At 50.6% G+C, this 13,329-nt stretch overlaps 1 protein-coding gene across 2 annotated transcripts in view; it reads left to right on the top strand.

The window, feature by feature from the left end:
• The first annotated feature begins 133 nt into the window (after positions 1–133).
• ARMC6 (armadillo repeat containing 6) overlaps positions 134–13,329 on the top strand; it is a 17,104-nt gene continuing 3,908 nt past the window's right edge. The window contains exons 1-8 of one of the 2 annotated variants that reach the window (XM_087769567.1): positions 134–284; positions 880–1,032; positions 1,483–1,565; positions 2,298–2,868; positions 3,369–3,514; positions 4,099–4,230; positions 4,741–4,878; positions 5,745–5,931. In XM_087769567.1, coding sequence (XP_087625693.1) covers positions 912–1,032; positions 1,483–1,565; positions 2,298–2,868; positions 3,369–3,514; positions 4,099–4,230; positions 4,741–4,878; positions 5,745–5,931 — 1,378 coding nt within the window. In that variant the 5' untranslated portion in view covers positions 134–284; positions 880–911. Of the gene's footprint in view, positions 285–879; positions 1,033–1,482; positions 1,566–2,297; positions 2,869–3,368; positions 3,515–4,098; positions 4,231–4,740; positions 4,879–5,744; positions 6,466–13,329 lie in introns of those variants that run through there. The other variant, XM_087769568.1, reaches the window with a different exon arrangement.

Raw genomic sequence — 13,329 nt, 5'->3', positions numbered from 1 at the left:
TGCGCGGAGGGCAGCTGACCGCGTGTGTGCGGCGCGGGAGCGCGGTACGGGCGGGGCGCATGCGCGCTCGGACGCTCCGGGTGCTTTTTCGCCCCGCGTTTTTTCTCGCCCGGGAATCGGCGTGAGTTTTTGCACCGGCGCATGCGCACTGAGAGGGCCGAGCCAGCGGAGGGCGGCGGCCCGGTGTACGGCGGCCGGGTAGGGCCGGTCCTCTCAGCCCGCTGCTCTTTGTCAGGCGGGAGGAGCCCGTCAGGGAGCGGCGCTGCGGGCGGCGAGGGACGGAGGTGGGTCGTGAGGAGAAGCGAGGCCCGTTGTGCGCCCCGGAGCTCCCCCTGTACCTGCGCCCGCTTCCCGGGCCCTCTCCGGGGCAGGCCTCGCCGAAAGACCGAGGGGCTGGGCCGGCCTGGGCGGCTGGGCCTGCTGAGGAGGGTGCGGGGGTGAACCGGGCCCTGCTGTGGGAGGCAGGCCGAGGGGCTCCGGGCTGCCTTAGCCTTCGAGTGCGTGGGGTCTCGGGGCCGTGTGTGCCTGGGCAGGCTGCCCGCTGCGCCCCTCCGGCAGGCGAGGTGCAGTGAGAGCCGTGTCACGGTAACACCCATCCGCAGCAGAGCAGCAGCGGCTCCCCAGTCCAAATCCTGGGTCTCTGAAATTCCTCCTTATTTCTTTTAATTGGTATATTTCTGCCCATTAAAAAAAAAAAAAAAAACAAACAAAAAAACAAAACGAAACACAAACCAACAACAACAACCATCTCTTTGGCTATATGTTTTTGGTTTCAAGTTCTGTGCTTTTGTTTTGGAAAAGAGCAAGTCGCTTCCTTTGTTTCTGATTAACCTGAGAAGGTTTTGCACCAAAGCTGATTGTGCACTATCTTAATGACAGGACGAGGAAGCAGCTTATCCCATTGGAGTAAAATGGGATCGAAACAGATTGCGCAGGAAACGTTTGATGATGCAGTGCAAGAAAACATTACAGAATTTGAAATGGATCCAGAAGAGGCTGTGAGAGAAGCTGTGCAGCAGTTTGAGTCCCAAGGTATTGTAAATTCGTCTATTTTTGCAGTTCAGGTTATTGCAGACTGAGGTTTTACATATTTCACAATTTAAGAGAATGCAAGGACTGATCATCCAGTATTGAAAAGAAGCCTTTGTGCAGTGGAACACAGACACTATTAATGCTAACCTAGTTTCATGAAGTAATTATGACTGAAAAACTGCTTTAGGTGAAACTGCACGGTGCAATTTGCTGAATGAAATTGAACTCTTCCCTCCCCCTCCCCAACTGACATTTAGCTAGAATTGCTGCTTTGTTCCAAGACGTATTTGACCATTATAGTTAGCCAGAACTTTGGCAACCTTTCAGCACCTTTGTGCCTTGATCCACGCTTTACAATAAGTTTATCTTTCTTCAGTGTGGTTAACTTGACAAATTTTACCCAAGCTCCTGGGTAACTAATATTAATCTTGTTTCTGTTTTTCCTTTTAGGTGTTGACCTAAGCAATATTGTGAAAGCTGTGCGGCAGCCTGCCTCGGAAAACGGTCAAAAGCAAAAGCATGAAATTTTGCTGGTAGGAGCACAAATTTAGGTTGTCTTCTAAGGATTGGGGTTATGTAATAGTTTAAGTAATAGACTAAGAATAATGAGACATACCTTCTGCTTCTGCCTCTGTCCCGTTTCTTTGTGAGCTCTTCGTCAAGCAGTTAATCCCATCTGTTCTGCAAACTAGGAATAATATGAAAGTTCAAAGAGCTAGCTTGCACTTCTCAGTGGAAGTATCTATGTAAGTGCAAAATGCAGTGTTTCCTGCCTAGGAAATGCAGAGACTGCCTTTCGTGACTTAGAAGCAGATTCTGCTGTTGTCAGGTAAACTCAAACCACAGAAGAACTTTAACGAAAGAAATACAAGTAACCGAAGCGGTAGCTGGTATCTGACCCTTCTGAGGGTAGATGAAAAGATTGAATACAGTCCCTCACCAGTAAGGTATAAAAATACTTGTGCACACCACTGACCCCTGCAAAATGTGCTGGTTGGACCCAGTTCACCTGCTGCTGGTCAGAGTGGCGTACAGCGATGGTGTGACGTTGATGGCAGAAGTACAGAGAAGCCCCCGTTCCTCCAAGGGTCCTGTGCATGAAGATAAAATGCTGCTCTGAGACAGCCATTTCTTAGATACGTGAAACTAATTTTAAATTTAAAAGAAGACTATTATTATAAATAAACAAATTTGACTGACTATAAAGAACTGTTCTTGTTCCTTCACAGTTCGGATCGAAAAGTGACTCTTGATCTCTTCTTTAGACTTTAGATTCCCTTGAGAGAGCCGTTGCTGACTCCGATCTCGCTGAGATGGCCGAGCAGCTAGTGGTCTTCACTGATCAGTGCAAAGAACAGCTGGCTTTCCGCTACCTGGCTGGGCAGAATGGTGCCTATTCTGTGGTGTTCTCTGCCTGCCGGTTGGCTTCAGGAGACAGAAATTTAATGCTGAAAGCCTTTTATACTCTGTCTGCCATCTTGGATGGGCAGCCAGACCTGCTTGACTCCGCTGGCCAGGATCTACTGCTACAAACTCTGAAAGAATATAGGGAGGATGCGGAAATGACGCTGGCTGGGATCCGATGCATTCGGCATGCCTGTCTGAAACACGAGCAGAATCGCCAGGACTTTGTGAAAGGTGGGGTTCTCCCGCTTCTGACTGGAGCTGTAGTCCAACACGGAGCCAGCGCCGATGTCGTCCGAACGGCCTCCTCAGCGCTCCGGATCATGACGTTTGATGATGACATCCGCGTGCCCTTTGGTCACGCTCACGATCATGCCAAAATGATTGTGTTGGAAAACGATGGGTTAAGAGTCCTCATTGAAGCTGCAAAAGGTAAAATTAACCCCATGACTGGTGATCCTAATTTTGAATCGTTTGTGCTTTCTTATCTCAAAACTGTGCTTTGTCGTAACTTGAAGCTCCCCAGAGATGATTCAGAAATTGGCCACTAAAATGATGTTTAATTCTTTTGATGAAACGCACCCTGAGAGAGAAAAATAATATGGCTGCTCCAGAGGCTATCAGCAGCACCAGGGTGACAGTTATCAGAGCTATTTGTCAGTCTCTCTAGGAAGTATTTTACAGCCCAGTGCAGGTTTACAGGCACGTTATCCCTGCTGAGGTGCTGCGTTCTTGCCAAGGAAAGATACTCTGTCTCAGTCTAGATACAGGGTGAACAGGATGTCATCTGTGCTGATATGTTTTAATATGTAAAGGGAAATTCACTGTAACCTGTTGCATTTTTTTTTTTAAATGAAGCAAAGTAAAACACCTCGATTCTGCAGCACCCCTCCTTCCTCGTAGTTACTCCATTTATCATCTCTCCTCTGCAGCATTCACAGATAACTCCAGTGTTCTCAGTGAACTGTGTGCCACCCTTTCTCGCCTCTCTGTCAGGAATGAATTCTGTCAAGAAATTGTGGACCTTGGCGGCTTAAATTTTATGGTGGCTCTCCTGGCTGACTGCATCGACCATCCGGTGAGCGATAGAAAGTGTGCTGGGGAGCGGAGGTAATGCAGCAGGGCATGCTTTTCAGTTTAAAGTCCTGGCTGTGCATGGGCCTTAGACTATGCGTTATTTTAGGTGCAGTTAGGGTTGAAACCCAACCACTGATCTCTCTTTACCTCCCTATTTACTGCCTTACAGAGAGAACTAGGTTACACGTGCTCTGTCGGATGCGAATGCAGTAATTCTGAGCCCCGTGCTCAGTTTGTTCCTCTGTCCTCCACAAGCAGAACTCTGCTTGCTCCCAGAAAAGCTGAGCTTCTGGTTTTCCACCATTCTAGCTAGAAGAGATTCAAGAGGATTTAGATGCTCAGGTCCCAGGGGGTTGATGTTTGATTCTTTAAGCTTCTTTGAAAACCACTGCCAAACTAACAAGGTTCCTTATTATTCTGTCTAGCAAGAAAGCATCTGAGATGTGACCGAGCATAGTGTTGCTGTTCATACCTGGGAATTACAGCTGCTTGAATGGAGTTGCTGGGGCACGTTCTGGTTGGCTTTCAAAAGTCCGTAGAACTCTCCCTGCAGCTTTCTAAGCTGTTTTTTCTTGATGAACGCAGGACGTGGTGAAGCAGGTGCTGAGCGCCATCCGAGCGGTTGCGGGTAATGACGACGTGAAAGATGCCATCGTTAATGCGGGGGGAACGGACCTCATTGTGCTCGCTATAAGCCATCACCTTGCCAACCCTCAGGTATGCACCAAAGTGGTTGATGAAATCCCACCGGGGCTGGGAATGGAGATCAGGTTCGGGCTGCATACTGTACCTGTGTTATCCCCTCTCGTGTAGGGGACACGGCGTGGCTCTGACTTGGGATAAACAGCTTATGCCAAGAGCAGATACATTCTACGTAGAGTTGTTAAATGATTGCAACTGAGGAATGTATTAAACCTCTTTAACATCCAGTTGCTGTAGAGTGGTGAAGTGCATGCTTTGGCAAATGTTGTGTAAATGCAAAGGTATGTCCGCCTTACTATATTAGGGTTTTTTCTTGTTCCTGAATCAGATGGACACTGGATACAGTGTTTTACACCTCTGGGGTATAAAACTTGGTTTAGACGCCAGAGAAGCAGGATGTTTCAGTGGAAGAAACTTATAAAAATACATTTTAAAAATTGCCAAAAAAAGAAGCAAACTCCAAACGCTTTTTTCCTTAAAGCAACATTTTCAGCCCGTGAGTGTCTCCTCCCCTTTGTCTTGCAGATCTGTGAGCAAGGCTGTGCAGCCTTGTGCATGTTGGCTTTGCGCAAACCTGAGAACTGTAATGTCATCATGGAAGGCGGAGGGGCGTTGGCAGCTCTTCAGGCTATGAAAGCGCACCCACGAGAAGTGGCTGTACAGGTATTTGCCTCGGAGCACTTGATTATTTATTCAGGATTGGTGTTGGCTGTGTTCACTGCTTCGCTGGGATTTTGTCCTTTTCTTGACAAATACCAAAAGGTTCTGAGGATGTTGGGAATGCAGCATCTAAATGCAGGACTCCCTGCGTCTGTCACCCTGATGTGATCAGAGCAAAATTTTAGTCTGGGTTTCAAATCCAGCTGAATTCAGGTTCAAGCGACTCTGGAATGCCGTGCTTCTCTTCCAGGCATTACTTTTCCTCCTCAAAAGAGCAGGATGAGGGAGGATAGGCTCTTTCAGACCCAGCCTGTGCTACGATGTTATCTATCCTATAGGAGACATCTGTTCTCCACAGTCGAGTAAAACACCTACATGGCAAGAAGTTAGCCTTGGTTTCTCATGCAAGTCTCAGTAGGTCCTGTGTCCGCTTTTGTGCTCTCCAGCATACTAAAATACCATAGAAAATATTTTCTGAAAGAGTAGTTTAAGCTAACTGCCAGGGGAGGTGCCTGGAACAGCATAAAAGGGGGTGGAAAAGCAGGTCTGCTGTAGCTGGAGAAGTCTGTCTTAGCATTATTTAAAGAAGTACTTGGTATTGCCTGGCTGGTGTTTGAGATTTGCTGGTGTTCTGACAGAAGCAGGAGGTTTTGTTGTGTAAACTTCAATGTGAAACAGCAGCCCTACTTTGGTCCATGGATTTTATTCTTCCAGGAAATAGTTTGTTGCTGTCTACAGCATCTCACATTTGGTTGCCCAGAAAAGGTTCTTTAGTTGGGGCCAGATCTGCTTCGTGTGTGCCAGCATCCCACATGGACGGTATTTCCCTGCAAGAGACGCTAACACCTCTCATTTCGCTCTCTCCTCAGAAACAGGCTTGCATGCTGATCCGCAACCTGGTCTCCCGAAGCCGGGACTTTTCTCAGCCCATCTTAGAGATGGGAGCTGAGAACCTAATAACAGAGGCTCGTGCAACACACAGGGACTGCGATGACGTGGCCAAAGCTGCGCTGAGGGATCTCGGCTGCAAAGTGGAGCTCCGAGAGCTGTGGACAGGTCAGAAGGGAAGCCTAGCTCAGTGAATCACCACTCCACCAAGCAGTGGAGCTTCGAGACATCTGGGTACATGAAGTCTAAGGGGGGAAACAAAATGGCATGGGTTAATGTGCAGTTACATTGAACTGGAATATCTGAAGCAAATGCCTGGCTTGTGAGGCTGCGGTGAACTTTTTATTGGGAGCTACAGCTGAAATGGCTTTATGCATTCACAGGCTGCAAATCAACTCTGTGTAGTAATCATTCCCCGCATCATCTAATGCCTGAAGATGATCTGCTCCCCCCTGTTGTTGTGTGGTACTTGTGTACAGAACGGGGCCGTTCCCGCGTGCGCTGTTCTGTACAGTAAGAGCAAAAGTGGATCTGTTCTGGTAGGAGTTTGGTGCGTACCGTGGCAGCTGGTTCTGATTTGTTCCTCTGGTCTCTGCCGATGGCGGCTAGCAGCCTGATCTGTAATGGGATGGATGAACCCCATCGTTTGTGAATGTGTTCTGTTGTACTCTTCTACTAACTGTTATTTTACTGCTCACCATATTCTGTGTTGCCTCTTTGTTTCGGATTTTCAGCCAACGTAACATTCTAAACAAAAGCAAAGCAAGGATTTTGGATAGTATGGCCCAAAGCAACGTACTTTGTGGTGTTGCCATTTGCATCCGGGAGGAAAGCTCATGTTCTCTTTCAGCGAGGCGAGCGAGGGAGCGGTAGCGAGGACGGTAGCTTCAGAGCAGGGACAAACTGGCAGTGGTAGCACGCAGCAGGAAGGCAGCGCTGGGGAGCCCGGCCTTTGGTTCTGTCTTAGCAGGGCGGCGAGTGCCGTAATTGTAACGAGGAGGCTGTGCGCCTCGTGGACTGAAGGCGACTGTGGACTTGGGGGCAAAACGGGAGAGGTGAAACATCCAGAAAGGTTCTGAAGTCTCAGCTAAAGGCTTCTGTGTGCCCCCAACCAAGTGGTTCCTGTTTCTTGCTGGGCTGTGGTGTTACCAGCTCTGCTCTGGGTGCTGACCCTTCGTCCTGCGCCGCTACTGGTGTTGTACTCGAGTGGATGTTTCTGACGTGATACTCTCTGTAGCTGACCCTATAAAACAGAAAAATGTAGAAGGGTGGTTGGCTCTTTATGGAGCCTTTTTGAGACAGGAAAAGAAAGGTGGTGGAAATTCCTTGCTGATGAGTTTGTGAGCGAGCCTCCTGCAGCCCTGCGCTATCTGCCAGCAGATAGCAAAGGTCATCGCGTTCTTCAAAGGCTTCTGACCCCGCGGGAGTGTTTGGAGGAGGAGAGGCTGCCTGGGTCTCCCCTCTTCCTGCTGCGTGAAAAGCGTGGAGCGTTTGCGCACTGCTCTGGCCTCCTCGCTGAGATCCGCCGCTGAAGGTGCCCTGCGCCGTTGTGGCGGAGCGGGCAAGAAGAGCTGATGAAGAAACCCCGAGGCCCCAAGTCCTGTGGGAGCCCCGCACAGGAGAGAGAGCGTGATTGCTCTGGGCAGCGCGTCGGGCCCAGCCTGGCTCTCTGGGGCTTTACCAAACACACGGGGCTCCCCCACAGCGGCAGGAAAGCTTGGATTTCTTTCTTTTCCACTTTAAACAAGCGTCGGTGTAACGCCGAGCTGCTTCTAGCTGTGGTCTCTTGGTTTTGACCCAACTGGGGCACGGGGAACGGAGAGAGCTGTCGGGCAGAGCCCTGCTGGGACGCAGCGGCAGGCCGGGCACAGCACGCTGCCCTGCGGGACCCGCGACCCAGGCACGGGTCGGCTGCCCTGCAGGCCGCACCGGCCAGGCGCTGCCCTAGGGAGCACCAGGGCCGGGCACCGCACGCCGCCGGCGCGGGACACGGGGCCAGGCGCAGCAGCCTGCCCCCCGCCCCGGGGGGACACCGGGCGTGGCACACGGCCATGCGGGACAGGCGTCAGGCTGGGGACGGGAGGCGGGCGGTGCCGGGCCGGGCCCGCTGCAGGCGGCAAAGCCCCGGGGCCGAGCAGGGCTCTGCGCGGGATCTGCGCGCAATCTGCGCGCTCCGGCGCCGGGCGCGCCCCGCCCCGCCCCCACCCCGTACCGACCTGCCGCGCTCCGCCCCCGGCCGCGCAGCCCGCCCCTTCCCGGCACCGGTTGGCTGCCGTCACCGCCTGTCTGCGGCCGCGCAGCCACTCCCCGCGCACGGTACTGCCCCTGCCGCGGGGATTGGTCGCCCGTCAGGGCGGGCCCCGCCTCCCGCGGGCGCAGCGGAGGAGGCGGAGGCCTGGCGGCCGCGGGGAGACGGCGGCTGAGGCGGCGCGGAGCGGAGCTGAGCCGAGCCGAGCCGAGCCGAGCCGAGCCGAGCCGGTGAGTGCGGGGCGGCCCCGGGCCCCTCCGCCCCGCAGCGGCTGCTGACGCGGCCCTGGCCGCCCATCGCCGTGGCCTCGTGTCTGAGGGCCGGGCGGCCCCGGACCGTGTCGCGGCGTGCGGGGCCGGGTGACATTGCCGCGGCCTCCCGCGGGGTCACCGCCGCTTCGCCCCCCGGCTCCCTCCGTGCTGTCCCGGCGGCCCGGCCGGGCTCTGGCTTCTCCCGCCGGGCTTCGCCGCCGCCCCCTCCTGCCCGGGAGTTCGGGGGAGCGGCTGGAGCCGCGCCGGGAGCCGGCCCGCGCTGCAGGAGAGCGGCGCCGGCCTTTGCCGTGGTCACCGCCGAGCTGCGGCACCGCGCCGGAGGCCCAGCCCGCCCCCGGGTCGCGCTGCCCGGCTGCCTGCGGGCTGCCCGCCCCGCTGCCTTCCCGGCCCCTGCCTGCCCGCCTGCCTGCCGGCCACCTTGCCTGCCCGCCTGCCTGCCCTGCCACCTTGCCTGCTTCTGCCCCCCTGCCTGTCCCCTGCCTGCTGCCTTGCCGGCCTGTCCCGCTTCTCGGGGGTGAGGTGTCTGTGTCAGGCTCGTCAGGCTCCTCTTCCCCTCAAAGTCGTTTGATCAAAGCTGGGCTCAGATGAGCGCGCGTCTCCAGATGTGTGCTGAAATGCCAGATGTGATTTTTGTTTTGGTTTTTTTTTTTATGTTGATGTGACCCTGAGAATAAGGCAAGCTTGTGTTTCTCTGCTGAGGGGTAGATCCCAGAGGGCGTGGAAGACGTTAAATGCAGATCTCTCGATGGCTTCTGCTTCTATCCTACTTCAGCATAAGCAAAAAGTTGCAGAGCAGGGGAGACTTCCCCGCTTTGCCTTCAAGTGCGGCAATGGAAGCAGTGTCTCGGATTGGGTTTAAATTGTAATGTAAAAAGACACATGGAAAATGCTGGAAGTGATCGTGCAGGGTTAATAAACACTGTTCCACCTTCTCTGCTGCATGCAAACGTGTAACTCGCTGTACTGCAGGCGTAGCAGTTGGTGCTGCAGTTGCTTTGCTGACCTTAAACCCGCGCTCCCCTGGAGTTTGGAGGAGTTGAAGATGTGTTTGCGTTTGTTGACTGTTTTTCCTGTTGGCTGTTAATTTAGCAAACTGCGTAGAGTGGGTTTGGAGTCTGCTGTCACTTGGCTCTTTTTTGCGTTAGGTTCCTGTGCTTCATGGTCACGTTAACTGCAAAGCTTTTTCTGGAGGTTGTGTGCTCCTCCGATGTTTTTCTGTGGTTTGGTGAATTTAGAGTGTTTTGAAAACATTCTGGTTTTTAAATGACTCTAGTTTGGGAGAAGGGTGTGTGTGTAAAGGAACAGAAGAGATGTCTGTGGGTGTTGGAAAACAGCTGAGGGAAGAGGGACTGTAATAAGGGTACCAGAGGGTTGATATAATCATACCAACAACCTGTAGGTGAATGTATTTAAAAATAATCGTGTGACTGGGTGTCTGAAACACCAGGGCTGGATTCTAGGTAACTCTGAGCATCTTGACATCCTTCTAGAGCTGTGGATACTCAACACCTATTTTTCTTTCTCCTAGCAAGTCAAAATCATTGTTTACGACCTCTGAATGTTCGTCTTGAGGAGAGCTGCTGTGGAGGGGGGGACTGGGACTGTCCTTGACGTTGGATTTCAGCAGGAACTCTCTGGCCTCAACGGTTGCTTCAGGGAGGGGAATTTTAGCTCATGATAGCACAGCGGTATGAGTCAGGAGCTGCAATAATTTCTTTTTGCTCGACCCGCAGCTGTAGCTAGCACGCTGACTTAGTCCCCACTGCAAGTGCACATCTCAGGCATGTCTGGTGTGTTAAACTTCGCTTCGAGAGGTCGCGTAAAACACAAGGTGAGCACCAACGCAGCCTTGAGTGTGCGGTTACCTGGTGAAGCAGATGGGCTTGGTACAGGTCAGACAGGTTTGCTGCTAGAAAAAAGCTCAGGAACCAGGAATAATTTTCTTCTGGTGACTTTGCTGCTAGTTGTAGGAAGATGCATTCAGGTTTGTACCTTCCTTATGTGAAACTGATAGCAATACTTCACACTGCAGTGCTGGTCTCCGATTTCCAGGTGATATATAGAAGTATTCCTGGTAGCTGGCTTACGAAGGGAGGTTACCTTTTGTGTTGTATGGAGAAGTGAATGGAAATGCAAACAGCTTACTCCAGATCCCAAAATAAATGAGTGTTGGAGGAGTTCTTTGCTCTCTGGTTGTGCTTTAAATCCTCTACTCCTTGCTGTTGTGCAGTTAATGATGAAGGTGTGTCTGTGTCATGCGTTAGTGCTGCTAGGCCCGAGTTACCGTAAGGTAATCAGACTTAATTGAAATCTGCAATGCTTTGGCTGAGCAGAGTTGGTGTATTAATTTTTGTACGATTTAGAGTGAGTACAACAGACAGCGGGGTGGGTAACTCGCGGTCTAGCACGACTGCGTACAGTCAACGTGGAAAGCATTGCCGCTAGGAAATGACACCTGCTTGGCACACTTGTGGGTCGTTCTGCTTAACGCCGGAAGATTTTTAGTTCTTTATTTTCCTTTTTTTTTTTTTTTTTTTTATAGGCACTTTAAACTGCCGGGGTTTTAGAGCAGAGATTGTAATTATCCGTTACTGTGTTGAAATAGTTCCTGGCAAAGATTGCTCATGTATTGACTGGGGGTTGCTTGTATTCCAAATAATCTCAGTTTGAATTCAAAAATTTCATCTGTGCTGGGATCTGCCACGTTGGGACCTCGTGTGTGCCTGTGGTGGCATTCAGGTGGACGTGCCTGGGATCCGCTGACGGGAAAGCCTGTATTTGCATGGGCGTGCAGGAGGCCTGCTGACCAGGGGGTCATTCATACCTAATATTTTATTGTCATTTCTTTATGACATTACCTTTGAGAAGGAATTTTTGAGCGGAATATTCAAGCTGGGAGGATGCTTGGGGTTTTGTGCGTGTGGTTGGTTGGTTGTTTTTCTGCCTTTGCTCCCGAAGGGAGGTGATTGCTGTCTGACGGACGAGGGGGTTCAGCAGAGGGCCCCGGGATTCGGTCCCCTTGTTCAAGTGCTCCCTTCTCCCTCAGATACAGCTGTCATCTGTCTTGCAGATAAGAACTGGTCTTCAGTTTTTGGCTGTGGAAAGCATAGTTGAGGTGTTCCCAGCAACAGTCTTCTTTTAGCAACTGAAGAATGAAGCACTGTTTTTTCTTGCCAAGATTTTCTCTGTTCTGTGGCTCATGCCTTCCTTCCAAGCTTAGTACAAAATGCGAGTCTCTTGGACCCCTCTGAATAATACAGCTGGCTTTGCTAGCAGAGGTTGAGATTTAACCACTTCGCAGCGTTCAGCAACTGGCTTAATTCGAGTCAGATAATCTAAAACCATGCAAAGAATTTGTATCTTTATCCTCAGTTTTATTGGCAGACTTGAGTTATATCTGGCTGAGGAGGGCAGGAGGAGCATTTGGTTTGTTCTTTGGAGCTAAGAAAGTCTGTAAAAAAATGAAACTCTTCCAGATATTGTAATTTAGTGAGTCTTTTAGTCAATGATTCTTTAAAATCATGCTAACAGTTTTTGTAAAGACCTTTAAAGGAAGAAATGCAATGGACTATTCATAGCTAATGTTTTGGGATCAGATTTGTATGCAACTGAAAGATGAACGTGACTGAAGAGAGTTGAGTCTGCAGGGCATATCTGGTTTTTATTTTTAATGGCTTAATCAAACTGGAAGGCAAAGATGGACCTCAAGGGGCCATCTAGTTATAGTTCATCCCCCTGTTCTGAGTGTTCCAGCCCTTTTTTCTGTGATTTTCTGTGATGCTTTGCTCCAAGGGTGAATTTAAGGCTGCAGTAATCGCAGCTCTTACCACATCTCTTTCTCTGTCAGGCTCAATTGCTCAGTTTAACAATAACAATTGAAGGAAACCTAATTGAGCAACTTCCCTGGGTACTGTTTAACTGCAGCCTGCCTGGGAAAAGGTGTGAAAATTTCTGCAGGAACTCTCTTCGTTTTCTTTTTCCCTAATTTAATTATATGCTTTCATTAGTGATGTTAACGACATAATAAAAAAAAAAAAAAGAAGCATTAGGAACTGGATAGCTGTTGAGTAATGAGGGAAGCTGGCATGTCTGAATGGAGGCACACATGTGACTTTACCTGAATGAAACTGAAATTCTGCCCCGGAGTTGAACTGTGACTTCATCCAAGTTTGTGGAACAGTAATGTTGGAGCTGTAAGTATGGGAGGTGCTGTACACAGCTCCTAATTATTGAATGAAAAAGTGTTCTAAGTTCCTGTACGCACCTTGTTTTGTCTCCTCAGAAGCAGTTACCCATCCTTGGTTTTGCTAACGATGAGAGAGAAGCGGATAGCAGGGCTAAGTTTCTTCTGCCTACCTTACTGATACCGTGCGTTTTGTGGGCATCAACTTACAGCAGCTCTTGCCTGCTAAAAGTGTGTGGTTTTGCCAGTGCCTCTCTGTCAGGACACTCCCATGTCCAGGGCTCTAAACTCCTTTTATAATTACTGCTGGGGTGGTTTGAGGAAAAAGCAAACATTTCTTAGCAAATACCTGCCATTGGATTCAGCTAGCTGATGGTGCTGACTGTTTGCTTTGCAGTATATCTGCTGTTCTTGCTGGGCAGATGACATTCTTTCAGAAATCTTCGTGTTTTGTGACAGGTCTAAATTCCACTGGAGAATATCAGACAAAGTTGTTTTTCGGTAATGACGTGTTGCAAGCCAGTCTCTGGGCTGGATGCCCGGGCTTCTCCTGTTTTCTGGCTATGTAGTAATGTGAAAACTGTAATGGCTGGGTCTGTTTTTGTAGCTAAGGTATTTTTCTATTAACAGGTAGTTTCGGGTCTGCCCGGGTGTTGGCAGAATGGGAGTGGTTAGGATGTTGGTGAAGCTTGGAGAGGATGGGCAGTGTGATGTCTGCCTCCACCAGCTGTGAGTTTTGCCCAAAACCCAGTTCTTCTCCTTCCCACTGCTCCTGGAAGTTGGTGGTGTTGATCTGCCACAGGAACGCGTGGGCGTAGCTGGCAAAATACATAAAGGGGGAATAGCAGGCGGGTCGTGCCATA

The sequence above is a fragment of the Nipponia nippon genome, unplaced genomic scaffold (assembly GCF_047370975.1).
Source record: "Nipponia nippon isolate SJK-2023a ecotype South Korea unplaced genomic scaffold, ASM4737097v1 scaffold_31, whole genome shotgun sequence".
Classification (NCBI taxonomy): Eukaryota; Metazoa; Chordata; class Aves; order Pelecaniformes; family Threskiornithidae; genus Nipponia; species Nipponia nippon.
The sequence above is the reverse complement of the archived record's forward strand: the minus strand, read 5'-3'. Positions and strand labels throughout refer to the sequence as shown.